Below are 27,500 nucleotides of genomic sequence, written 5' to 3'. Positions count from 1 at the left end.
GGCTAATGAAGAATTGATACACAGACGAGTTATTAATCGTAATCAGTTGGTTTCTCATGGAATACCAAATAGCTTCATTACTGGCAGTGATTCGATTTATTTTTGTCTTGCATACATTCGAAAGTCTTATTTAGAATTAACTGTAAAACATTAAAAAATTTCTCTATTTTTATGTTTGCAATACTTTATGACAAAGTATTCTCTTAATTTTTTATATAAACGTTATATGTTGTACAATATAAAAGGAGTATGCAATTGCTAATCTTAAACTTTTTTGTTGAAATAGTTAGTTTATTCGTATTGCAATCGTATCATTTGTATTGATATCTATATTATAAAAGTTTTATCAACGCTCCCTTGAAACAGCCGGCATTGTGCATACCTTCATATAGGTACTTCTTTAAAATAAATAGATTTTGGGATTTATGCATTAATCCAATAGTTTCAGCATCGACAAACCAATGACGTAACTTTGTGCGAAATGACTTCAAATGTCCCCCTTGATAATATTTTCTTACATACTAGTAAAGTATGATTGATAAAACATCCCCATAGCGGTAGTTGCAAATAATGCGAAACAACTCCACCATGTTGCTAAACCTAACAAACCTCTATACACATCTGTAGTGAATATCTGTCAAATAAGAAATATATGAAGAAATTTCAGAAGATACCTACTGCTAGTTATGTAATTATTAGTATTACCTGCTTTAAGGAACTCAAAGCTAGTTGGAAATCTTGCGCTGTTTGTACGACGGTTTTTTTCATTATCATCGTTGTTCATTGCACTTGGTACAGATTTAGGTGGTTCATCTGCTGGACATTCTTCAAGTGCTGACCCCTTTAGAATACCTTCCCATGTATAACCACCTAAGATAAATATTAAATGTACAAACACCTTCAATGCATGATATAATTATTAGTTTGCAATGCTATCAACTTATTTACTTTACCTAATGTCTTGTACATGAAAGTAAAAAATAAACATATGATTAATGGAACAATATATTGTAACGCTACGACGCACAAGTAGTAAAATACTGCGGCAATCTGAAACAAAACACATTGATTATAATTTTGATAAAAAAGAACAAACTATACCTTTACTTCTAAATACCTTTTTTTGTAAATCAACGTTTGTAATTCTTCCAGCTTCCTTCTTTTGATTCTCTAATCGTTGTACAGCTAAACTAAGGTATGATTGCAAGTACATTGGCATTAATGCAAGTTTCAATAAAACTGCAATAACTATTACAATTAACCTCATACTCTCAAAAGCTGCAGGTGTCATGCTGCAATAATTGTTCTGTTTGTATACGTATTTTTATATATGAATATATCAGGGTAGTTTTTATTACTAACTTAACTTACAGTGGCCCATTCATACCAGTAAATATTCGAACTGTAAGATAATCTCTGCTGATAGGTTTAATCCATAAACTCACTAACAAAAGTGGAGAGGCATAACTGATATTTGCTATTAATAACAGTAACTTTCGATCTTTATAATATCTGAAACATGAGTTTTTATTATTAATTTGCTGATGCAAGAACATATTAGAAGTAAATCGGATATTAGTACCTCAATGTATCCCAATGCATTTTTGACACTCTTAACCCTGGAAAAGTAAAGAAAGAACCAACCAAGCCACACCATAAGGCAAGGAAAAACTTGACAACAATTTTTGATGCAGGTCCTCTACAAACAAAATTACTTTAATATACAAATAAAGTTAAAGGTATTGTAAATTTTCACTTGAAATCAAAATCTGACAAACTTACGTAGAAGAAAGACCTTGATTATCTAAAAAAAGAGATGCACTATGGTTGAAACTAGCATAAGCTTTGTCCAATCCAATTTCAAGGTTATTCTCATCAACAATCAGAACTATCATAGCTATAAGAAGATAAGCAAATCCAGTTACAATACATGTAGATCGTTCACCTATGCTCTCTTCTCCTTTAAAGTATTGTACCCAAAGAGAAAGTAATACTTTGCTACATATTGATTAAGGAAAGTAAACACATAAAAATATGAAAGTTATTACTGGAACATACAATATACCCTTACAATATGTGCCAATAATACAAAGGATACAATGCAAAACCCAGAACCAATGAGCACCAAAGCATACTTAGATTAATTTCATCTTTAATTGGATATAAATAATTGTACAGCTATTAAGTGATTAAAAAAATACAAATATGAGGATTCAGACACAAAGAGAATTATCTTATTTATTTAAATAATAAAATTACCAACCTCTGTCATGATATAAACTGCAGTAGCATAAATAGAAAAGTCCAATAACCACTGATATTCTGTATAATACTTCAAATGTACCACATCTAATGTAGTTATTTTAGCACTCTCAAGTGTAATATTCAAATTCCTAGGAACATGAAACACATCTCCAACCTTTCCATTTTCTATATTCTTGCTTTTCTTGATTTTTTCTTTGGGTACACCAGCCAGTGTTCTGAGTTGTTGATCAGTTGGGTACAAATAACGTGTCAAACTGTTAAACAATCATGAACTCTCATTAATAATACCTTATATATTATGCTACTGATTGATTGGTTTTTAATACTTAAATAGATACCCTGTAGAACATAGAATCCATCTTGCCAGAGAAAAATGAGGAGTTAATTTTTGAATAACACTGACCATTATAAGAGTAATAACTAACTGAGCTCCTAGGAGAGCCTAAAACATGAAATTCATTTTAGAAGAACATTAAATGTTCATTAGAGGCTTTTAAATCTTATATGTTATTATATACAAGCCAATTACCATGATTAAACTTGTGGATGGATTGAAAAAAGATAAAATAGATCCACTGATCTCACAAATGTATTTGTTCCATTATAGAATCAGTAAATTCTTTTTAAATTATCAATGAATGCTGAAAGACACAGCAATGAATTATCTCAGGTATAATGCCGGTGCGTGTTCAACCATTTTAATGGCGCACGAATAAATAGCTGGTTTTATAAATAGTTATAACCCCGCGAAACCGAAAGCATCGTTATACATAATTCTTCACATAGGACATGAGGTTATTTCTAGCAGTGACTACAGATCCAACAAGATTGGACATGCCTTTGTTCTTAAAAGATCATGATTTTAGGGGTCCCAAACACCTACAGGTGACAACTGAAAAGACACAATTTTGACTCCTCTTAATTTCATTTTTTTAGAAATCACAAATTCAGCACAAGACAGAAAAATTAATAAAGTAAGAACTATCAAAATAAGCGCTTGACAAAATTGTATTTTAAAAAGACCGCCATAATTTTTAAAATTCGATCCTAGCGCCATCTATACAGAAACGGGGGAAACTACACGACAATTTACCGACTTTGTATTCGAGAACTCATGATTAAGGGGGTCCCAGACACCCCAGATGACAACGGGTCAGTATACAAAAAGTGTCGCCGATGCTTTGGGGTCCTTAACACCCCAGATGCCATAATGTCGGTATGTAAAAAGTATCACCGATACTTCGGGGTCCTTAACACCCCAGATTCCACAATGTCGGTATGCAAAGAATATCGCCGGTGCTTCGGGGTCCCTGATACCCCAGGATGAATCAGGCCCGTATATAGACACAACCAGTATACTAATCATCCTCTAATTTTTTTCCAGAGTTTATTTAATTTACTTTATTTATTTTCTTTTCTTATTAAATAAGCTCATCGAGGGGGAATAACATTTATGATTGCACCCCTCTTCATGGGCTACGGCTCAAACTTTTCAATTCAATTATTTATTACTTTTTTCGTTTTTGCGGGTCCCACGGGGCTCAGCCCTATATCTCTTATATTCCTGCATCCCTTACATGTAGACATCCTTTAAATCCCATCATCCCTTACATGTAGACATCTTTGAAATCCCAGCGACCCTTGCATCTCTGCAACTCCTACATTCCTATATCACTTACATCCCTGTACCGCTTACAACCCTTCATCCCTTACATCCTTGAATCCCTTAGAGCTCCGCATTCTTTATATCTCTCCATCCCTTATGTCCTTCAATTCTTTAATCCCTGCACCCATTACATCACCACATCCCTTACATGCCTGCAATCCTCATATCCCTACATCCCTTGTACCCCTGCAACCCTTATAATAAATATATTACAAAAAATGGTTCGAGTAAAGGTAAGTAAAGTTTGTACAAATTTAGTTCCTTTTTTTGCCACCAGAGGGCGCTGACTCGAGGTCGAGATTTTAGTTCAAATTTTTCCCGCTAGAGGGCCAAAATTTCGACATGATTTAGTTCCTTTTTTCGTCCCCAGATGGCGCTAACTCGAGGTCGAGATTTTAGTTCGCATTTTTCCCGCTAGAGGGCCAAAATTTCGACATGATTTAGTTCCTTTTTTCGTCCCCAGAGGGCGCTGACCCGAGGTCGAGATTTTAGTTCGCATTTTTCCCGCTAGAGGGCCAAAATTTCGACATGATTTAGTTCCTTTTTTCGTCCCCAGATGGCGCTGACTCAAGATCGAGATTTTAGTTCGCATTTTTCCCGCTAGAGGGCCAAAATTTCGACATGATTTAGTTCCTTTTTTCGTCCCCAGATGGCGCTGACTCAAGATCGAGATTTTAGTTCGCATTTTTCCCGCTAGAGGGCCAAAATTTCGGCATGATTTAGTTCCTTTTTTCGTCCCCAGAGGGCGCTGTTACGAACGCGGGAAATATAATTTCAAAGATGTAAGTGATAAAGGGATGTAAGGCACCGCAGATTGTAGGGAATAAAGTGATTTGTGGGATGCAGGGCTATAAGGGAAGCAGGGTTGTAAGAGGAACAAACATTTAAGGGATGGGGAGATGTAAAGGATTGAAGGGTGTAAGTGATAGAAAGGTGTAAAGGATAGAGGGATGTTAGGCATACGAGGATGTAAGAGTGACAGAGCTATAAAGGATACAAGGATATAAAGGAAGCAGGGATGTAAAGGATGCGGTGATGTAAGGAATGCTATGATGAAAATAATGCAGGTTTATAAGGGGTGCAGAGATGTAAAGGATACACACGAGAGTAATAAAATCAACACGTTCGTCCTTTTAATGAGTTTATTCAATAAGCCAAAAAGAGAAATACAGCAAATTACATGAACGCAGAAAATATAATAAGGGTATACAGTTATATGTTTATACGTAACAATAATCTGGTTTTGAAAGTAGTAATGTTAATTTTACGATAACGCAAACTAGAAAATAAATAATCAGAAACGAAGTAACACTTAATAGCCCTTTTATACATAACGCCGGTCAATAAACCATTCAAGCTCTTAGGTAGGTATTTATTTAAAACTTAGAGAAACACTAAACTATTACGTGTACCATTTTGAAAGAATCGTGTCTTGATTTTCCTGCGATGTACATAAATTATACATACGCGCTGCAATTTTCTGTCTATTGTATTCTCCTCGATTAATATCATTGTATTGGAACAACTTATATCATTAATTATTAATCCTAAGCGTATGCTTTCAGGATCTGATGCGATCTGACTTCACGAATGGGATTTCCATTCAATTGATTACGTAATACTGCAATTATAAACGAGCAATTTTTCATTGAATTTGTCATTATTTACATAGTATAAGAACATAAGAAAATGCCTTTAAGGTGTCTAGAAAAAGTTGTCTGTTATCGCCGTGGGAAATGTTCACTTTTCCGACCGGTACATCGCCTAATCAAAGTGGATTTTCGGATAGCGGCGCGATATTCTTATACCTGACCTCGTGTTAGGCGCATCATTTCCAGAAGGAAAATATATTCAAGGAATATGTATTTAAGGATGTTTTGCCGCGCTTCTTTAAATACGTAAATCATCCTGTTTTATACCTTTATCTGTGTCCTTTTTTTTCAAACTAAGTACGAGGTTCATTTAATTAGCTGTTCGTTAATTCGGTGTACAAAAGATTAAATTATTTACTGATATTAAACACCGTATTATTCAGGGCAAGGTGAGCGATCTGGTGCGGAAAGAGGTGCATCGAACGTGAATCTTTCTCTCCTGAGGAAAAACGCGCGAACTATTCGTTTATTTGGAGGAGCGAACGAAGCGGAGGAAGAGCATGTATAAAAACAACAGGCTCACCGGTTTGCACGATCAAATGTCGACAAGTGTTTGCTGAGTGTGGACAACGTGGAAGATTTGTAAGTGTTTAAGATACACATTTTCCTTATCTTTTAGTTTAGATCAAAGAAAACGATTAGAATTGAGCGGTGCGCGTGATTAACACGTAAGCTGATTAGGTAAATCGCAACTTCAAATAATAACTAAATGAATAATATAAAATTTAAGAAATTGAATTAAAATAAAGTATAAAATTAAATTCCAATTGTTGTCTTAGGGGATCATTGTCGGAGAGTTAAATATCATAGTTATACGCATGAAATCCTGTAAGACACGCGGATATTGCGCCGAACATTTCAAACGAAGGGACCACTATCTGAATATCGAACACGATCATTTCGAGTGATCGCATATTTTAAATTACATAGATAAACTTCATAATAGATTCAGTAAACTAGTATTCACTAGTATAAACTAATATTAGCATACGTGTACATACGTATTGTCGCGCGTCGGATGTTTCACTAGCTCATTAAATGTTTAACAATGCTCATTATATTCAAATTTCAGAACATTCATGCTATTCTATTCATCTTAGTAGTTCTATCATTTTCAATGATGTTTTATCACGACTAGGAGAAAGGTGAAGGTCTAAGGATATTTACAGAACATTGAAATTAGGACAAACATTGAACGTATCAAGGAGTACCGATATCGGGAATAAATGTTTTAACTTATTCATATGACGATTGTACGTGTGACTAATCTGTGGACAAAAGATCGGTCCATATACGATCAACCTACGTAACATTGTTTCCTGAAACGGTACTCCTAACTGTATAGTTAAACAGAATTAAAAAATAAGTATCATAATACGACTAATTACATGGATAATCATTGAGTAATGGATACAATTCGAAATAACATTTGATATCATAGAAGACTAAAATTTGTTTTTTCTCTTTCGTAGGAGTCAGCAAACGAAAATAACAACGATGACGCCAATTTTTGTCACTTCGTTTCTTTTCTTTATACTGAGTTGTTCCTCCCGCGCACAACTCGCTAGACCGGACTATATACGTTGCCAAAACAATTTGGAGTGCGAATCAGGCTACTGTTGTAACATAGGTAATTATTTTTTACATTAAGGTACACAAGAGAAGAAAATTTCTGTTATAAAGAAAACGTTAATTAATTATTCTAGGACCGATAAGGTACAGTATTCCAGAATGTAGAGCAATGCAGAAAGAAGGAGAAGTTTGCAGACCAGGTAGTGCCTCCGCCATTAATATGACCGTGGGATATCCTGATGGCGCTTTGGTAACGTTGACGGATGTTCATTACATTCTTTGTCCCTGTGCAAATGGATTATCATGCGATGCTAAGGAAGGAGTTTGCAAGGATACGGGTCTAGAACGCGATACAAACCGTTTGTTTGGAGAACATAACAAACGAGACGATTAATTAAATGCGACCAAACGGTAGCGATATGAGAAATCCAGGACATGATTCTTTCCTAACGATATAAATAAAGGACCAAAGCATCGAGTATTTTTAAGTTAAAACTTGTTAATAAAATTTAAGAATTTGATAGATGCCATGTATAGCCAAATGAACAAAATTAATTGTAAAATAATGTTAGTTTGATCACTAGTGTAAGTTAATCATTCTTGAAAAGTTTATGTTTGTGATATACAAATTTTTATGACGAAACAAGTTGCTTTGGAGAAGTAAATTATCGATTAACTTATTTTTGTTTTACAATTTCGTATCACCGCTAGCCCGATCTAGTAATGAAAAACAATTGTTATACAATATACATACAGTACCAAGTATGATAGGGTTTCACAGGGAAATTGGCGATGTCCTTCCCTCGAATAAAAAATTATTTTAAAATATTCCAAGTCTACTTTTTTTTTCAACACCTTGAAGCTGTTTACATTTTTTGATCTATAAATATATGAATATGGAAAATTTTGGATTTATATATCGTTACACAAGTTTATATAATATTTTGCGTATTTGAATATTACAAATTTGTTATTTTATAGACAAATGAAGGACATAGCCATCATAACAATACGATGTTTTTATTGAAAAACAGAATACCATTATCGGTCGTAACAATTTCATTTAAGCAAAAATACTTTTAAACAGTGTCACATTCGAAGGAACATTTAAATTTTAAAATAACGTAACACGGGTTTATCATTAATAATGATCTTATAAAATTATTTTTAATAAATTAAATTATGCTATGGATTTGTAGTATGATACATTTTATGACGTATTGTGTACTGTCTATAAAGTAAATGCGAACAGTATATCAATAAATGAATTTCATCATTAGTTGATCACGTCATGTCATAATACTGATACGTCGTAATCGAGTTATTTTGCAATATATGTCTTAGGGAGAGAAAAACGTGAACATTACTTTTGATTTGTTAACGGAATGAAGACAAACTAAAATTACGTAAAATAATTTATATATGTATACACATAACTACATGTATCTATATTACATTAAACAGGCCTTTTTTTTTAAACGAGATATAACAAGTATATCTCAAGTGTCTGAAATATAACATTTTTTTTCATACATGATTATACAAAAGGTTCCGTTTATCGACAATAACCATGTACTTTGTTAGTACAAAATATGGATTTTAAAAGAATGTAGGATAGATTTTCTTGCAAAAAATATGGCTATTTTGATACATATATATCGTGTAACTTAACTTTAATACTGAATCACAGAACCCGTTAATGGGTAAGCAATAAATTACATTCTTGAAGAAGTTTGAAATACTTTTCGGGAAAGAATTTGTGCTTACATTAAAGACGCAACACCAAATATGAATAAATTATCTGGTACTTTTACTAATAGTATATAGTGACAAACAAACGTCTGTCTTTTTGAAAAATAAATTTACCGAAAATCAAGGAAATCCAACATTTTCAGTAATTATTTCCGTTTAGCTTCTAATAAAAATGTGATTCTAAATACAAGACAGAAATGACAGTTGAGATTGTTAATCTAGTTATTACTTTCAAATATTGTTTCAAGAATTTAACAAATTATGAATATACTTTCGTAATCCTCTTGGTATATATTTTTACTAAGCTTATGAAATTGAAGGGATTTCGAAGTTGACACTGAGATTTTCCGATTGCGCTAATTTAACAATGGTTGATAATTTCACCGCGACACGGGCAGCTTCGTCAAGATCATCGATTGGTACAATTTTTAAACCTGCATTCGCGATAAGCGCTTTCGCTTCATCTACGTTTGTACCCTGAAATCATACAATAATGTAATATAGTACTATTAAATACTTATTTACATAAAGGTATTTATTATTTTTATTATACCTGCAATCGAACAACAACTGGGATTTTTAAGCTAAGTTCTTTAGTTGCAGCGATAATTCCCTCTGCAATAACATCGCATCTCATAATTCCACCAAATATGTTAACTAAGAGAGCATGAACCTGTATTCAATGTAAACACATGTCAATATCATTGTAATATTAAAGTAAGTCTGTAGATACATTACATGTAGATAACTTACTCGTGAATCAGAAGTAATTATTTTAAATGCTTCCTTTACAGCAGAGGTAGATGCACCACCACCCACATCTAAGAAATTAGCTGGTTCCCCTCCATGTAATTTTATAATATCCATAGTGGCCATGGCTAAACCTGCTCCATTTACCATGCACCCAATGGTACCATCAAGTGCAATATAATTCAAGTCAAATTTAGCAGCTTCAACTTCTTTAGGATCTTCTTGAGACCAATCCCGTAAAGCGAATAGCTCTTTTTGCCTAAATTCGGCATTATCATCAAATCTGCATTTGCAATCCAATGCGAAGTCTAGACAGCATCAAATAAAATCAGTCATGTAGTAACATTATTTGTTATAAGCATAATCAAACAAGTTCTTTATTAACTAATCTTACATTTTCCATTAATGTCTTCTGCAAGGGGATTCACTTCCAATAAAAGGGCATCTTTTTTTAGAAACAGTTTATATAGATTCATAATGATATCAGAAATATAATCTTTAACATTTTGAAGACCAAGTTTAACTACAATACGGTCTGCCTGTTCTTTCGTAATACCCTTGTCAATGTCAATAGGTTCGTACATTATAGCATTAGGATTTGTTGCAGCAACCTCTTCAATATTTACACCACCTTGACTCGAAGCTATTATAACTGGACCCTTAAATTAACGATTTTTAAATCAAAGGAACTATAATTTTATTAATTAAAATTCTGTTATTTAAAAACTTACACCAAAGGCTCTTTCCATCATGACTGCAAGGTAGTATTCCTTACGAGGAAACATACGCTGAGTTACCATTACTGCATTGCATATCCTACCTGCTTCACCTGTTTGCTTAGTAATGAGTAATTTACCTAACATTTGACTGGCTAATTTTTTTGCTTCTTCTGGTCTATAATAGAAAGATTAATATAACATGAAATGGTATTATGATTTATTATTATACATATATAGCAGTATTAACTTACGTTTCACACATCTTTACACCACTGATATTAGTTCCCTTAAAATGACCTTTTCCTCTGCCACCTGCTAACACTTGAGCTTTTAAAACAATATCTTTGCTTTTCAAGTCAGCAGCAAGTTTTGCAGCTTCATCTGGAGTTTTAGCAACTCCAAATTTAGGAGTTGGTACTCCAGCTTCATTTAGTAGAGTATAACTTATGTGTTCATGAACATTTAAGTTTCTAACTGGTTGCTTTGCTAAGTTGACTTTGCAACCTAATATCTAAAAAAAGATAAATGTTTGAATAATAATTTAACAATGTAAAGAAATTGTTTGAAAAAATGAAGAAAAAAAATTATTCATAATTAGAGAAATTACAATTATAATTAGCTTTTATAATTGGCACATTGCGTATAATTACATAACAATATTATACTTGTATTGTAAATGCTTGCTTTATATTTTCATTTAGAAATAAATTCTACAATGTATGAAACAATTTTAAACTATTAGAAATAACTTAACATATCAGCATCAACAGTTCATGAACTTAGTTCATGAGCTTTAAGCAATAGGAAGTAAAAATAATCTGAACTCAAAGATCAATCAGTGGTAATGACCTAGATACGTAGCTTCAATTAAATCCTTGGCACTTGTAACTTACTTTGTTTTTAATAAACAAATATTTTAGTTGAAACGATTATATAAAAGTAACATACAAAACACAAAAGTAGTAAAAAAATAATTTAATTAAACTGAAACAAAAATATTTACAAAATCATTGTTGAAAAATCAAATCAATAATATAATCGTCAGTTGTTTAAATTTTGAAATTTTCAATAGTATGACAGCTCTTAATTGTCTGACAAGTGATACTTGTTCTGACATAATTTAATAATCATCAATTAAATACGAACGCAGAATACAAAGTCAATGACCATGAAATCAAAGGTTGAGTCTGAAATTGATCATCCTCGTATTGCACAATTGTCATACTCATATTTCATAAAAAAAATTGTGTTTAGTGCAAGGCCGCAATCTTTGGCTTCGAATCGTCTGACCCTGGCGCCCAATTTAGCAGACTACAGAACATCTAATATGGTGATTACTCCACTTGTGAAACAGTGGCGTAAATACTAACAGATATTCGGACGTGCAAATAAAGGAAGTATGCAGGTGTGAATTAATGCGAATGAACGAAATACTACCATATGAAAAAGAAATTATTTAGCGTACCTTCGATCCACTGAATCGAGTGAAATTTTCAACGAATGAGGCTGTCCGAGACAACATGGTAGCCATCTTACTAAAGCAGTAGCAGTGGACTGCGAAATGTAAGCTGCGCCTTCGTGTCCCCACCTTTCTTGACGTTTCCTACAGAAACATGACGCAAACTCCACCAACGAAGCCCGCGATGGCAGCACTATTTTAATGCCGTCGAAATCCTTCCTTTCTCACCCATAATTAAAGCATAATCTCATTGTTATTAACAGTTGCTGTAATAAAAAACCTTTTTCTTGTTAAAAAATAAATATTTTGAACTTTATGTTCATCAAATTTAGGATGTTTCATACAGATAAATTAAAAACCGAAATAAGTTATGAACTTCAAGGAAAATATTTATTCTTTTACAAATATATCCATACAAATTTACATGAAATGTATGAAGACAAAAGTTTTTGTGTATATTTTCTGGTATCTGACTTAAAATTATTAGTATGAATATAAAATCAGGTACAATATTGTATTTTAAGATACTGATTAATTAACGTTATCTAAATCCCGGTTTTAAAAATCATTTTGATGTTTTAGTAGATTTATCTTTAGCTTTAAAAGTAACATCTAAATCCAAAGAATTTGCTGCATTTACCATCAATGCCAATTTTACAGCCGCTTCAGCTGCCATTGAAAAATCGTCTACAGAAATAACTTTCAATTGTGCCTGCTGGATCAAAGTTTTTGCTTGCTCTACATTAGTTCCCTGTATCGGAAAAAAAATTTGTAATATTGTTTTCCAATTTCTTGTTGAACAGCATTATTAAATTACCTGCAGCCTTACAACTATTGGAATGGTCAAATTTAAATCCTTGGATGCAGTGATAATTCCTTGAGCGATTATGTCACATCTCATGATACCACCAAATATATTTACTAAAATCGCTTCTACCTAAAAATTTTAGATTTCCAATGAAGTATATTAAACATTTTTATTTCAGAATTTGTTAATTTTTAGATACCTTTGGATCAGAGATTATTATCTTAAATGCTTCTTTTACAGTTTCTGCGGTAGCTGTACCACCTACATCTAAAAAATTAGCTGGCATACCACCATACAGTTTTATAAGATCCATAGTAGCCATTGCTAATCCAGCTCCATTTACCATACACCCTATGTTTCCATCTAGAGATATATAGTTTAAATTAAATTTCGCTGCCTGGAGTTCATTGGGATCCATTTGTGATTCATCCTGTAGAGCAAATAGTTCTTTCTGTCTATACTCCGAGCTATCGTCAAAAGAACATTTGCAATCCAAAGCAACATCTGAAAATATACATTAACGTCAGTAACTGATGATTAGCAAAATTTATTTAACAGATTTTTTCTTCTACATACATTCCCCACAAATGTCTAAAGCAAATGGATTAATTTCTAGCAATAAAGCTTCTTTTTCGATAAACAATTCATAGAGATTGCAAGCAATTATTGAAGTGATTTCTCTGTCTTCTCCTTCTATACCTAATTTATCCACAATGGTCTTTACTTGTTCAACTGTTAAACCTTCCATGATGTTAACTGGTATGTACGATATAGCTTCCGGATTTGTGGCGGCAACATCCTCAATGTTAACACCGCCTTGTTTAGATACAATTACAACTGGACCCTATAATTATATTCCTTCTAATTTCGCCATGCATTTAATAAATCCATTAAAAAGATACTTACATCAAAAGATCGCTCCAACATTACCGCCATATAATATTCTTTACGTGGAAACATGCGCGTTGTTACCATCACTGAATTACAAATTTTTCCAGCAGCTCCAGTTTGTTTTGTTATTAATAATTTGCCTATCATATTGCTGGCCAGAGTTTTGGCTTGTTCAGGACTGCAAATCATTAAAATATAAATACATTATATTATTGATAATAATACAGATAGTAAAAATTCGGTAATAAATAATTAGACTCACGTTTCACACATAACAACACCGCTGACATTGGTACCTTTAAAATGTCCCATACCACGACCACCAGCAAGAACTTGAGCTTTTAAAACAATGTCTTTCGTTTTAAGATCTGCGGCTATTTTAGCAACTTCGTCTGGAGTTTTAGCTACACCAAAAGGTGGAGTTGGAATTCCAGCTTGTTTTAACAAAGTATATGCGATATGTTCATGAACTCGCATGTGTCGAATTTGTTGAGTAGTCCAATGTTTCAGAGCAGACGTTCGAGATAAAATCTAAAAAATATTTTTCAAATATTAACATTTTTAGTCTTGCTTTTTATTAATTACTTAAAAAATTAAATATTTACCTGTCCTTCTATTCTTTGAGCGAATGACATTAACGTTGAAATTCCTGGTGTCATTTTATAAGCAATTAATTTTTTAATTTCCTTGTTGATGTGTAATAAAAAAGTATATTTAATATATTCATTTAAAAATTTTCTTGATTTTTACGAGAATGTTTGAAGTATTACTATGTTATGTATAAATATTACAAAATATTTTGCTTATAAACCCATATTATAAAACTTTCAATTTACAAATAAAATTTACAAAAATGATTACGTCAAGTAGGCGATGAATGTAGAATATGTAGTTTTGTTATAACATTAATAACTCCATAGTTTTTCGTATAATTAATATTATATTGAACGTATAATACCTGCCATACAATATTTACATTTCAATAATGTAATATTCGTTGCTTGGGATAACAAATTTAAATAACTAACAAAGTTATTCCACTAGTTAGATGTAACCTTCATATTAATGTAATAAAGATTCTATCTAGAAGATATATTGTACGTATTAAATTATGTTTATACAATAAAATATAAAAAGTCAATTTACATTGTACTTCTATGTATACATTATGTATATTCTGATTATGACTTTCTTACAAGCACTTAATTATTTAATTAGTATAATAAAAAAAGGTCATACTATATTTTAAGAAACTTGTAAAGTTTTTATAATTTTAACGTAGCTTCAGATTTAATTCTTTTAATATTTGATTTTTAAGATGTCTACTTGTTTATAAAAACTAAAATAACATGATTGAGACTATATCCTTCCATAAATTTGTTGAATCCAATAAAAAAAATACATTTACTGAAAGTTTGAAATGTTTTTTATAATAAAAATAATGTGGTAAGTTCTTAAACAGAAAGATATGTTATTTACACTAACAAAAGATTTATTTTAAATGTTTATAAACAATTTCAGGCTGTTTTTCATAAAAAAAATTTACTATGAATTTTCTTCTTATATATTACATTTTTGTTACTAGTTTCTTAAGCTTAAGTATTTTAATTTTGTTTCTATGCAACATAAATCAAACGTATATATCTCTCTAAGAGAAAAATGAAAAAAAAACAAGTAATTTATCTCATGAAATTTAAAAAGTAAATTGTCATAAGGTATTTTCAGAATCAGAAAATAATGCAAATATTGCATTTATTAAAAATTCAATGCATCTATTATTTCAATGTATATTCCAAAGATAAATGTTTTATACCTTAAAAACTTAAAAATGATTTTCATATTGCTTAAAATATGAAACAAAACTAAGTCAAAAATATTCAAGTAGCTGAGTTGCAATTCATTTAATACCATTTTTTCTGTGTTTCAAGCATAAAAATCACTTCTGGCCTCAGCAGTCTTATGTTCTAAATACAAAACAAAATTTTTTTTCAGACTTAAAAACTAAATCTATCGTTAAGCGTTCTTCCGGTAACACCAAGATTTCCAGACAAGCTGTACATGACTTCGCTGAAAGTACGATCATCTACATCTGCTCCTGCATCTGATGACGGAGTGTTACGTGTACGAGAACGGGAACGCGATCGTGACCTCGAACGCTGTCGGCCAAATAAAGGTGCCCGGCCAACCTAAAATATTTCATCATTTACATACATTTAAGAATACAATGAACTCTAAAGTATCTGAAAATGCATAATTTGAATATTGTTTCAGTAAGATCTATATCATACCATGTTTAAGCTTTGTACATTTTGTCTAAATGGCGAACGTCCTCTTGGCAGCTGGCGCAAACTGTTCACGGCATTTCCGTTTCGGCTGGGTGTAAGTGTAACAGGACGTTGGTGCGTGCCTGCACTATATTCATTTCCCAATGTGCACATGAAGTTCACATTTGAATTCGTATTTAATCGTGTAGTACTATAACATTGTATTATTTCAATCATACAAACTAATTACGTGAACATAGAAAATTGTATAAAATCAAATTATTTAGAATAGTTAATTATAGAAGTTTTAACCATACTTCATTCTCATTAACTTTTGTTCATATTGCGCCCGTCTCTGCGCCCGGGCAATTTGATCTGAGCGTAATCCACCGGTGGTAAAACGACGTTGAGACGTTAAAATTTGTTGCCTTCTTTCCGTAGATCTTTGCTGAAGTGACATTAAAGATTTTCCAGCTTGAGGTACCTATAAAAAGAAAAACAATAATTTTAGTTTAAGTCCTATTTATTGTTTCATGGGTATTTGATATATTACTTACTCTGAATTGATTTTGTAAAGACATTCTCTGATTTTGCCGTTGTAACAATAATTGTTTAGCCCTTTTAACACGATTTCGATAGGCAATTTGGGCAGGACTTTGATATCCCAACCGATTATGAACTGATGTTGGATCACGTAGATTTGGTAAACTGTTTGTTCGTTTCAACGCAGTTTTATTATTGGTGAAAAATCCTCCTTGAGTGAAAGTCAAGTTTGTACGACTTCTACTGCGAGTTAAACCAAATCTATTGCTTCGTCCTCGACGAACATTGAAAGCTCCTCGTGCACTTGTTTTCTGATTTAACGTCAAGTTGCTTCTTGATCTAGTTAGACCAGTGCTTTTCTTGTATCGTTTTCTTACAAAACCACCGCGGACATTGTTATTGTTATTATTTTGTCCAGCTTGCCATGTTTGCTCTTTTTTAACAGTCCCAACATTACGTTTTACTCTAGCTCCTCTACCCCTCAGTCCATTGCGTCCTCTTGCACTTCCTCGAGTGCGTTTAGTACCACCTTTTCCACTGGGAGGCCCAGCCTTTTTCTTTTTCTCCTTTTTCTCCATCTTTATGATTTCATCTTAAAAGGAAGAAAATTCACAAGGTTTAGTGAGCGTACGGCCTTAATAGTGCAGAAAGAATGTTTTTTTTTTTTTAAGCTTTAGTCTCGAATATCTGAAAAATTTCCTCTTGTACGGACGACACTGAAGATTAACTCAAGATGATAAATTCGGTTCTTATTTATTTCCATTAAGGGAATTGTGGCTTTCAGTATATATTTTCATAAATTGTTTCCCCTGACTTCCCTGGATTTTCTTCCAACATATATGCATACCCGTGACAATCACACTGGATATTAACTTGAATTGTACATATACGTATGTATATATGCCTATTTACATGTCTGAATGTGTTTTTTTACCCAACCACTTAAGAATGTTTTAAAATATATCACTAATTCTGTATTCTTAATATTAAAAATAAATAACAATAAAACTCACAGATGTACTATTCTAAAGTAAAAAAAATATAGAGTCTAGTAAATTACTGCAAGTCTGTAGGTAATGAATCATTGATATTTTAGAATACTATTGCACATGAAACAAGTACCCTTATAGATGTTATATAAGTTTATTTAAATTGATCAGATCTGTGTACTTGTTCATGCATCAAATTATATTCTAATACAATATGTAAGGAACGTTAAGTTTGAATTTATAATGCAATTTATTTAAATAAAAATGGTTCAGTGTAAAATTAAAATAATCCCTTTTATGCAAAAGGCAAATGCCTTAAATGACTGATTTAACAAATAATAATTCTTCATTTGCATTCATTTATTTTACTTCGTTTATATTTCTAGACTTCATAAGCATTTTCTCAGATACTTCATTTCCTCTTTCTATTCATCACTGCTTCATTCTTCAAATTTCATTCCAACTTTTTATTTACACATTTTATGGTAGAACTTTCTGCACATTTTAATGTCTCTGTAATATCCAATTTCATACATTGGTTTTAGTTGTATATTAAATTTAATATTTAATTTTGTTTAATATTTGGTATCTTCATGGTATAATTACTGGGTGAGTCAAATAATCATCTTGATCTGATTTTGTCCTTCCATTTCTAGTTTTAACAGTTTATTCATCATTTTTTAGTTAAATATAAACCACTCTTGTCATGAATTACTGACATTGTAATATACTGATATCATAAAAGCATTGTAGTTGAATTACTATGTAATTAAAATATTGATGAGTATTAATATATCTCAGATAAGTTGTAGGATAACTTTCTTCTCTGTGAGTTTCCAAATTTCATTCATAAAATTCTTCGTACATAAGTAATAACATGATTATTATATGTATATGTTTTTACCATTGCATCGCATTTAGGTAAAGGTTGTAGAATCTGTAGCTTCTTATAGTGTAATTAGACAGAGTAATTAAATATATAAATCCAATTGGATCTTTTAATTCGTTCGATATTAACATGAAAAATTATTCCTGTTAATTGTAGGAAATATTTTATAGATTTTTGAGAAGTATATTTCTTGATATTCTTAACGCACAGTCATTCAAAAATCTCCTGGTTCATAAATGCTCTCCTTGTATGTACTGTATTTTTTTTTTATAAATAAGTTAAATTGTTACATTCAATTCATGTGACAAAATTGCGCTATACACATTCCCAAAGGACCCAAAACAAAATTGATCCGAAAATTTCGGCATTTCCTTTCATCTCGCACATGGTGTAGCATTTCAAATCCACTATATGGACGAAGAGAAACTCGAGGAACATGATAGCAGAGATAAAAATATAACTAAAGTTACGCAAACGTATATCCCACGCAATGAGAAAGTTGACTTCTTTTTATGAAGCATGAGTCACACAACTTCGCTTGCGGCATTATCCAAAAGTGACCCGTTCATGTTCGTCAATTTTCCATTTAACAAAATTTCGTTATTATTAAAAGAAATCACTCCTGGCGGCTATACTTTTCTTCTTTATCATAATGATACGTTGTTTCTAGTGTGAATGTTACGTTCAACGATCCGGAATACATCGTATTGTGTTTTTTTTTTTAAATGGACCATAAATTGTGAAAAGTTCCTTCCAGTGATCGAAAAGATCCCGTATCTTCCCATAAATAAATATGGACTAAATGAGTCAATCAGTCTCTATTTAATAATTAAAGAGACGAACAATCCTGTTAAAAGTTGTCTCATCGTTCATACGTATTTTTCCAAAATCTATCGACGAGTATAAACGAACGAAAATAAATGTGGGTATCTATATACGTTGTATAATTTCATCGCCATTTTGATTTTGTGCAAAAGAAGAAACAGTAGCCGTACGCTCACCCAGGATTATCGGCAAAACTGCTAGATTTTCGAGACTCTGGCCACTTACCAAGCGACATATTCACTTTTGCGTCAATCTCTGACATTTTTTCTTTCTGTTTTTGACTCTTTTCAACGCGAAAAACACACGAACCGCGAGTAAATCACCCGAATTATTTATAATAACGTCACTAAAAAACCATACACAACGACGTTACACGACGCACCGATCGCGAATGAACACAAATGGTGTGCTTCCAGGAAGTCAATGTCGCCTCGCACCGGAAACTGATGCTTCGATACTATTCGAGATTCGATTTGATTAACGCGCGAAAATTTTAAATTGGCTAGAAAATTTTTACAATTGTTACTTATTATAATATTTCATGATTCTAATAAAACACATACATATTATTTATTCAATCTTTATATTGCATACAGCTAACTCCTAACTAAATTATAGAAATGTAATTATTAATTTTATAATAAGTTGAAAAAAAGTATTTAACATCTTTTATATTAAAAGTTACACATATGCATATTTAATATTTCATTAATACATTAGAAATTATGTTAATAGGTATTCTTTTTTATTATTTAAACATAATTAAATTAATGTGTTGTTCATATTTTCTATAAATTGTGTATAACCTCTACTGTGTTAATAAAATATTTTGCTATATAAAAGGTTAAGATAAACTGCAAGTAGTAAATTTAACAGCAAATATGGATAACATAATAATACGCAAAGCAAAACGTGAAGATTGTAAAGCTATTAGAAATTTAATACAGGTAAATTTAATTTATTTCTTGTTCATTGTTATAAATTATTTTGATTTTATGTTGTATTAGGAATTAGCTGATTTTGAACGTATGCCAGAAGGACCTAAAATTGATCATACAGGTAAGAATATAAAGTGTTGATGTTTAATTTGATATTTAATTATAAATATTTTTAGTTCTAGAAAAAGATGGATTTGATGTAGAACATCCCTTATTTATATGTTATGTAGCAGAAGTTAATGGAAATATAGTAGGGTATACAATTTTTTATTATACATATTCAACATGGTGTGGGAAAGCCATGTATTTAGAAGACATATATGTAACACCCTTGTATCGAAATAAGCATATTGGAAGCAAACTGTTAAAAGCTATTGCTACAGTAAGTTTGTTAAAGTACAAAAGAATAATGAATGAGTGACATTAATACATAATTTGTACATTATCTATTTGTATAGGAAGCAACAGAAAACAAATGTTGTAGACTAGATTTCTCAGTTCTTGAGTGGAATCCTGCACAAAAATTTTACAAAGATAAAGGAGCACTTAACTTAACATTAGAAGAAGGATGGCATCATTATCGTTTTTCAGATACAGTTTTGAACACCTTAGCTTTAGATGCTTAAATGCTATTGTATCATTTACTTTCATGATATTAACTGAATAAAAACATGTGTTTTTACTATTTGATGTATAGTTATCCTATGTGCATTCAACTGTTAAGAAACAGTAGAAATGTATGAAGCTATATAATTATTTTCAAGGTTTTATTATTTTACAGACAAAGAAATAATAACTTAAATATAAAAATGAACTACAAGAAGGTAAAATTGTAACTTTAATTGTACTTATCAAAGACAATATTAACATTTTTATTTCTAATATAAGAACTATATATATTTTTTAATTTTATTTAACAGTTCACATATCTCTTTTCTCCTTCTGAATCATTACTTAAATCAAATGCAATTAATAATCTTCCTGATGTGGAAGAAAAGACACACACAGATTATGTTGAAGATAAGAATGACGTTGATTCTGATGTATTATCACATAGTGATATGAGCTGGGGATCTATACATGATAGATATGTGCCATTTGAAGCTTCATCTACTGATTCAACAACTTCAATCAGTTCAACTACTTCTACATCAAGTGTAACTGTTATTTAAAATTAATTTATATTGAAATTAGTATTGAAATAATAATTCTTCTACTTGTACAGTCTGATCTTTCATTTTCATTACTTCATCAAGAACCTGTTACTACACATGAAGACACAATAAAATGTGTAACTGAAAGTAGTTGGAGTAGTTATGCTCTAAATTCTAATTTATGGAATGATGATAATGCACCTGTTGTAAAAATAAGACACCTTGAAGAGGTATTATTTGATGATTTAGAATTGTGTGGCTTTTTTACAGACAGACTAATAGGAACTGGAAAATCATTTCTGACTAGATCTCCGGAAAATGGTCTTTATGTTCTGAGTAAATGCATTATGAAGAATATGGTATTTTATTCTATTATTAATACAGAACGTTTAAGACCATGAATAAAGTATATTAAACAAAATTTTTTTATAGTCCCTTTCAAATATTACTATGTTGTATTATCATCGTTACTTGCAATATGTCGATCTTGGATTCAATTATATCTCAAGTTTATCTCCTTTGGGAGGAATACCATATTTAATGTATTTGAATGTGGCTCATAACAGGATGAATACTATTTTAAATTTTACACCTCCTTGGTACTTAACATATGTAAATTTATCATATAATTATATATCAGAAATGTGTGATATCAGTAACTTCTGGAGTATTGTTCATTTAGATTTATCGCACAATGCAATTGAAACTATTTTTGGTTTGCAAAATTTAAAGTTAGTATATTTTTCTACATACGTATAACTGAAGGAACTTGTTCATTTTTATATTATATATTATATGTTTAGGTATTTGAAATACTTAAATTTATCATACAATTTAATTGAATATATCGAGAACTTAGATAAATTAAATATTCAGGAACTAAATTTAGAAGGTAATTGCATAATATCATTTAAATCTATTATACCTGGTCAAGGGATATATATTTTACCCCATTTGAGAGTAATACGTTTAGGATACAATAAAATAACTACTTTGGAGTTTTTTAAGGTAACAATTTTTGTTAATTGTAGCCTATTTATAATAATAACCATTTGATCTGAAAATCTAGGATGCATATAGTTTACGTGTGATAGACTTAAAATTTAATAGAATTAATGATTTATTGGAATTATCAAATCTCAAAGGTTTAATACTTGAAATAGATCTTAGAGGCAATGGTTGTACAAAATGGCCTAATTATAAAAGTGTAATTTTGTTTTCCATACCAAGTATACACACTATTGATGGTAATCATGTATCTACTTCAGAAAAGGTACATAATCAAGAATTAAGTCATAATGCAAATATATTAAAAATAATGTATTTCAATAGATTGCTGCTGCAATTCTATTTGTATCACCAGTGGAATTAACAGCTGCCCGTACTATTACAAAATTAACTTTGTTAGAACAATTAAGCACACCCAGAATTGATCTTCACGTTAAACCTTATGATGAAACAAGTCTACCTTTAATAATACTTACAGGTCCATGTGCAGTGAAAAAAGTATCCTTGGCATTGCACATTGCCCAAACATTTCCAAACAAAGTACAAAATTATACTTAATTTTTCAAATATAATGAATTAATATGTTAGAAATTAACAATTTATTTTAGATCAAATACTGTCGGTGGTATACTACAAAACAACCAGAAAATAGCGATATCGAAAATCAAGCTTATATTTTTACAAACAGAGAAGAATTTAATGACATGTCTCGTCGCGGTGAATTTTTAGCAATTCAAGAAATGTTAGGGAACAGTTACGGATTTCGTCAGTTGATAATGTTCAATTTTCTTTAATAATATTTGTTAAAATATTATTTTAGACTAATTAATTACTTACATATTTATAGATCACAATCAGATTATTTCTTTGACATTGCAAAATAAAATTGGTATTACACAAACTGACTTACATGCAACCATACAAATGAGCAAACGGTACTCCAATGTTAAACCCATTCTTGTATTAACGAAAAGTGAAGATGTTCATCGTAATTGGATACAAGAAAAATTTGATATTAATACATGGGTGAAAAGCAGTAAAGAAAATTCTGTGTCTGCAAAAGCAGACAAAGACAAAGAAGAAAATTTATTGGAACCTGCAAACAGTACATTAAACTTTGTTGAAGAAATTTTAAATAATGTACGAACAATTTTATATCTTTGTTATATAATAAGAGATATATTATTATATTTTAATTCATAGATTATAGAAAATCTTCAGTTACCTTCAAACATTCTATTTACAATGCCAGAATATGACAGTGAAATGACTGAAATTATATTAAAAAGTAAATCATTATTATCTAAAATAGGAATGATAGAAATGGAAGAAAAGAAACGTATTAAATTTCAAGAAGAACAACTTGATTACATACAGACCGATTTTGATAATTCTACTTTGAACGAGAAAGGATTACGAGTATTAAATCTACTTAGTAAATGTGTTACAACAAGTAACTATAAATTATTTATAGGTCATTTTAGATGAACAATCAAATGTTATAGTTGAAGATGAAAAGTTAAAACGTAAAAGGCATCAAGCAAGGCTTTTACATCGCCGAAGTACAATATTGCAAGCAATGGGATCGTTTACAGATCTCAGTGAATCAATATCTAGTGAAGAAATATTAATAGAAGTTCGTCTTCAAATATTTTAATACATTTTAATATCGTCGTTTGTACATAATAATGAAATTTTTCAATTTGTTTTAAGCCATTCCCAGAAACAAAAGATCCAGAATTTTTAAAAAATATATACATCGATCTCGTATTAAAAACGAGAAATATGTATTCAAATTATCATATGGATAAACCAGGATTCTTTTCTTTAGTGGTAGTAATCACTATTTCTTATTAAATCTGAATTCACAAAATAATATGAATTTTACATCTTTAAAATAATATTTGCAGCTACTAACAGATCACTACTTTAAAGCATTTAATACACTGATTAATTTTACTTATGACTTGTATTCAAACCATTCTATTGAAAAATCTAAATTTTTGTCTGAACTTGATCACTTTTCAACAGTTGCTATACCAACAATGGTTGACTCTGTTACTGATGAGATAGAACAGTAAGTTTAATTTCTTTTGTTAAATTACAATGCTTCATGCTTTTTTATAAATAATTTTGTAGATCTTTATCAACATCTGTATTACAAAGAAAAACTTTATTAAGAATGTATGGTGTTACTTCATGGAAAGAATTACTGCCAAGTCAAATGTCAGCAACTTCAATTAAATCTAATGATTAGTTCAAAGGTAAATATCAATTTATCTCTTATTTAGAATTTTATTGATAACAATTTATTGGTATATAGCCATTAATTATTATGTAAAATGAACACATTGTTTCAGAAATATTTTTATACAAGGAACTCTCAATTATAACATAGATATCTAAGAACACATACTTGTAATTATTATACTTAATTATTATTAATTTAACTATATTTTTTTGCAGATTTGATTTGTATTACAACACCAAATTTAAAAAATATAATAGGAATCGTTCATGTATATGATAAAAAATAAATTGATTTTTTAAAATATTTCTTCTAAAATATTATATTATTTCGTTAAATATTAAAATTGATATCAGTAGGAGGAAGATTAGTGTTTAAAAGTGATGTACCTAAAGGTTCTACTATTACTTGTAAATTTGTGTTATAGTTTGTACTTTCCAACGATACTTTTTGGTCATTAAATGTAACTGCAAAAGAATTTTCATCAATATCATTCTGTAAGAGCACAAATCTTGTTTGATTATCAATTGTATTTAATTTAGAATGATTCATTTGAATCCAAGTTTGTTGTAGTAAATTGTGTTCAGGATCTATTTTTTTGGATAATTCAATATTTTCTGGTTCAATTTGTGAAACTGAACATGATTTCTTAAAATCAGATTCATTATTTGAATTAGTATGATGTTTCACATGATCATTCAAATTTTGCTTTTGTTCAAATATTAAGTTGCAATAACTACATCTGAAAGCCCATTACTTAGAACAAATAAATTTAGCATGAGATTACAAATTTTTTTATATGCTTACTGGTATTGCATTTCATTAGTCTTCTTTGTTTTATTTTCAAGTGGATCATGAATTTTTTGATGAGCAAATAAATTATATCTTTCTGCAAAACGTTTTCCGCATAATGTGCAACTGTATGGTTTTTCACCTGTATGAACTCTCATATGTCTCTTCAAATGAGATGTTGAAAGTAAAGATAAATCACACATCTAAAATATATACATATTTAAATATGTATGATAAATACATAAATATACATATTGGTTTTTACTTACATGACATTTGTAGGATTTTTTTCCACTGTGTGATAATCTATGCATATTATATGAAGTATGATGAACAAATCTTTTACCACATAATTCACATTGGTAAGGCATTTCACCAGTATGCATTGGTATATGCCTCATAAGTGCTCCTTTTTGTGTGAAACATTTTTTGCAAAAATTACATTGAAATGGATTGATTCCATTATGCATTCCAACATGTACTTCTAATGCATGTTTATGTTTATATGCTTGACCACATTTTTCACACATATATGGCCTCAGTGTAGAATGAGTTTTCATGTGTGTTTTTAATTCAGTTGAGGTCTTCCATCTTTTCCCACAAGTAGAACAGGAATACTTTAATGGTTTCAAATTATATTTTGGTATTTTTCCTGATTCCAGTGGTACTTTTATTTGTTCCACTTTTGTCACTACATATTTAAATATTTAAACAATCGAAAATATAATTAATGTTTGAAAAAATTCAGAATAACAAATATAAATTTAATACCTGCTGTACTTTCAGTGTTCTCTTTTACTTCTGTAACATTTTCATCTAATTCATGCCAGTCAAAATCAATGTGTTCTACTTGTAATTCATTATCAGAAAAAATAGTATCCATTTTTAAGAAACCTTTTGATTCATTCTGCTCTGAATTTATCGAGGAAATATAATTCTTTTCTTCAATATGCATTTTTAATGCATGCATATTTTCTGTAGAAACATAAAAAAATTTTTTAGAACCAATTAATATTTTAATTGTAACTGATAATATATTTCCTTACCTTGAGAAGAAGCAATATTATGTGCATTGTTATCATTATTTAATGTTACTGAACCACAAAATATTTCGTTTCTAAAAATTTCATCCTTACTATGATTATTGCTACAATCAAATGACTGAGTATTGTCTACTTCAATACAGCCATTTACTTTCTTCTTAATACTTTTCTTTGTGTCTACATTAGTTTTAATATTGGTATTATAGTTTACATTTGGGATATTAATATTCTGATTTGTTATTTTGTCTTGAATTTGTTGTTTTACTACTTCTTCAAATTGGATAGATTGCAAATTAGATTCTTCTTTTAAATTTTCATTACCTTTATTTACATCTATTTTCCTTTCATCTAACATAAGATTTGTATTTAAATTTAATTTAATTTCATTGGATTGCTTAATAGCTTTTCTCCTTTCACTAGTATGGTATATCTTTAAAATCTCACAACGTATATTTAAAACAGTCTTTTGTGCTTGTTCCAACATTTGGAATAGATTATAACATTGTGTACACATATAAGAATCTTGTAATTCAGAAATTGCTATACGAAGTACTCTTGATACAAAATTTACTAAGAGCTCTCCATTACGAGGAAAAGATGTACAAAATATATTTATGCAAGATGAAATATCAAGATTTACATTGCATATTAAACAAAACACATTTGACATTGGCATCATGTATTACAATTAAAATTTCACAGAATATTCCAACTGGTTATTTAACTCTTTTTGAAAAATATACATATAAGTACTGTTACTTTATAACAAATAATTCACACAATTGTGACCATTTTGTGCAGTATACATACATTATTTTCTCACAATACATCTCAAATACAACCTCCATTTTATTTGATGACATAACATATCTAAATCCTATGTATTAATGATTAATAAAAAAGTTAATTAAGGTGATGCGAGCGTCGAGGTCGAACTTCGAATTCCGCGTCGGTAAAACAGTCACGTTTCATCGAAAATTAGGCCGAACAGAAACTGATTTAAGCGCCACCTCAATTATCGCATGCTATCAATCCTATCAACTAACGGCATGCTATACTACGTCACCTTTCGCATACACCTAAATGATACGTGAATGCTACGATAGCTATAAGTACATAATTAAACAATACTGACCATGCATTCATTATTATTAATTTTCGTTCCGTAAAATTGTAGTTGAAATGTGATACACTTCAGAATATGAAAGGCATAGTTCCTGAAAAATATATAACAGAGATTAAATAGAAAAGAAAGCATAAATTTCGCAGCCAA

The 27,500-nt window shown here is 30.4% G+C and overlaps 6 protein-coding genes across 7 annotated transcripts; 2 read left to right on the top strand and 4 right to left on the bottom strand.

Moving 5' to 3' along the window:
* Positions 1 to 270: 270 nt before the first annotated feature.
* Positions 271 to 3,159, bottom strand: LOC114878287 (transmembrane protein 161B). The gene is given in 12 exon segments (XM_029191907.2): positions 271 to 634; positions 706 to 756; positions 758 to 870; positions 954 to 1,050; positions 1,118 to 1,292; positions 1,372 to 1,512; positions 1,583 to 1,699; positions 1,783 to 1,998; positions 2,099 to 2,178; positions 2,264 to 2,519; positions 2,604 to 2,707; positions 2,795 to 3,159. Coding segments are annotated over 12 exon segments (1,473 nt in total). The 5' UTR covers positions 2,798 to 3,159; the 3' UTR covers positions 271 to 514.
* A 2,826-nt stretch (positions 3,160 to 5,985) lies between these two features.
* Positions 5,986 to 7,983, top strand: LOC114878283 (astakine-like). The gene is made up of 3 exons (XM_029191900.2): positions 5,986 to 6,165; positions 7,056 to 7,213; positions 7,290 to 7,983. The coding sequence occupies exons 2-3, from the start codon at positions 7,081 to 7,083 to the stop codon at positions 7,547 to 7,549; spliced, it is 393 nt and encodes a 130-aa protein (XP_029047733.1). The 5' UTR covers positions 5,986 to 6,165; positions 7,056 to 7,080; the 3' UTR covers positions 7,550 to 7,983.
* An 828-nt stretch (positions 7,984 to 8,811) lies between these two features.
* Positions 8,812 to 14,208, bottom strand: LOC114878284 (succinate--CoA ligase [ADP-forming] subunit beta, mitochondrial-like). The gene is given in 14 exon segments (XM_029191901.2): positions 8,812 to 9,384; positions 9,461 to 9,580; positions 9,661 to 9,965; positions 10,052 to 10,316; positions 10,389 to 10,551; positions 10,628 to 10,887; positions 11,842 to 11,916; positions 11,918 to 11,979; positions 12,653 to 12,774; positions 12,874 to 13,147; positions 13,220 to 13,487; positions 13,550 to 13,712; positions 13,797 to 14,065; positions 14,140 to 14,208. Coding segments are annotated over 14 exon segments (2,571 nt in total). The 5' UTR covers positions 14,194 to 14,208; the 3' UTR covers positions 8,812 to 9,213.
* Positions 14,209 to 14,454: 246 nt separating this feature from the next.
* Positions 14,455 to 19,502, bottom strand: LOC114878282. 2 transcript variants are annotated; one of them, XM_029191898.2, is made up of 5 exons: positions 19,270 to 19,502; positions 16,356 to 16,933; positions 16,131 to 16,282; positions 15,823 to 16,009; positions 14,455 to 15,720 (listed from the first exon to the last, which is right to left on the bottom strand). In XM_029191898.2, the coding sequence occupies exons 1-5, from the start codon at positions 19,304 to 19,306 to the stop codon at positions 15,529 to 15,531; spliced, it is 1,146 nt and encodes a 381-aa protein (XP_029047731.1). In that variant the 5' UTR covers positions 19,307 to 19,502; the 3' UTR covers positions 14,455 to 15,528. The 2 variants fall into 2 exon arrangements, with proteins under 2 accessions (XP_029047731.1, XP_029047730.1); XM_029191897.2 differs by having other exon boundaries at positions 16,116 to 16,282; positions 19,270 to 19,489.
* Positions 19,503 to 19,801: 299 nt separating this feature from the next.
* On the top strand, positions 19,802 to 24,691 carry LOC114878280. Its single transcript, XM_046287159.1, has 17 exons — positions 19,802 to 19,991; positions 20,052 to 20,103; positions 20,159 to 20,364; positions 20,441 to 20,602; positions 20,903 to 21,073; positions 21,118 to 21,495; positions 21,569 to 21,867; positions 21,940 to 22,144; positions 22,206 to 22,409; positions 22,469 to 22,684; positions 22,753 to 22,909; positions 22,992 to 23,284; positions 23,348 to 23,563; positions 23,619 to 23,780; positions 23,858 to 23,977; positions 24,055 to 24,221; positions 24,284 to 24,691. Exons 1-17 carry the CDS (start codon positions 19,926 to 19,928, stop codon positions 24,399 to 24,401), a joined length of 3,192 nt encoding a protein of 1,063 aa, XP_046143115.1. The 5' UTR covers positions 19,802 to 19,925; the 3' UTR covers positions 24,402 to 24,691.
* Positions 24,651 to 27,179, bottom strand: LOC114878281 (zinc finger protein 534-like). Its single transcript, XM_029191896.2, has 5 exons — positions 26,231 to 27,179; positions 25,956 to 26,159; positions 25,454 to 25,875; positions 25,200 to 25,387; positions 24,651 to 25,134 (listed from the first exon to the last, which is right to left on the bottom strand). The coding sequence occupies exons 1-5, from the start codon at positions 26,904 to 26,906 to the stop codon at positions 24,726 to 24,728; spliced, it is 1,899 nt and encodes a 632-aa protein (XP_029047729.1). The 5' UTR covers positions 26,907 to 27,179; the 3' UTR covers positions 24,651 to 24,725.
* Positions 27,180 to 27,500: the final 321 nt, after the last annotated feature.

The sequence above is a fragment of the Osmia bicornis genome, chromosome 9 (assembly GCF_907164935.1).
Source record: "Osmia bicornis bicornis chromosome 9, iOsmBic2.1, whole genome shotgun sequence".
NCBI classification, from domain to species: Eukaryota; Metazoa; Arthropoda; class Insecta; order Hymenoptera; family Megachilidae; genus Osmia; species Osmia bicornis.
This window is presented reverse-complemented; position numbering and strand designations above follow the sequence as displayed.

Bases quoted from the DNA above. Each gene is read 5' to 3' on its own strand.
- LOC114878281 (XM_029191896.2), bottom strand. From the start codon at position 26,906: ATGATGCCAATGTCAAATGTGTTTTGTTTAATATGCAATGTAAATCTT. The intron at 25,388-25,453 runs GTAAGTAAAAAC...TATATATTTTAG, and splicing joins AAAAATCCTACAAATGTCAT to ATGTGTGATTTATCTTTACT. The intron at 25,135-25,199 runs GTAAGCATATAA...ATGGGCTTTCAG, and splicing joins ACTAATGAAATGCAATACCA to ATGTAGTTATTGCAACTTAA.
- LOC114878283 (XM_029191900.2), top strand. From the start codon at position 7,081: ATGACGCCAATTTTTGTCACTTCGTTTCTTTTCTTTATACTGAGTTGT. The intron at 7,214-7,289 runs GTAATTATTTTT...TAATTATTCTAG, and splicing joins AGGCTACTGTTGTAACATAG to GACCGATAAGGTACAGTATT.
- LOC114878280 (XM_046287159.1), top strand. From the start codon at position 19,926: ATGGATAACATAATAATACGCAAAGCAAAACGTGAAGATTGTAAAGCT. The intron at 20,365-20,440 runs GTAAGTTTGTTA...CTATTTGTATAG, and splicing joins TGTTAAAAGCTATTGCTACA to GAAGCAACAGAAAACAAATG. The intron at 21,074-21,117 runs GTGCCATTTGAA...AACTTCAATCAG, and splicing joins GATCTATACATGATAGATAT to TTCAACTACTTCTACATCAA.
- LOC114878282 (XM_029191897.2), bottom strand. From the start codon at position 19,306: ATGTCAGAGATTGACGCAAAAGTGAATATGTCGCTTG. The intron at 16,283-16,355 runs GTAAGTAATATA...TTCTTTTTATAG, and splicing joins CTTTACAAAATCAATTCAGA to GTACCTCAAGCTGGAAAATC. The intron at 15,721-15,822 runs GTATGATATAGA...GAAATATTTTAG, and splicing joins ATGTACAAAGCTTAAACATG to GTTGGCCGGGCACCTTTATT.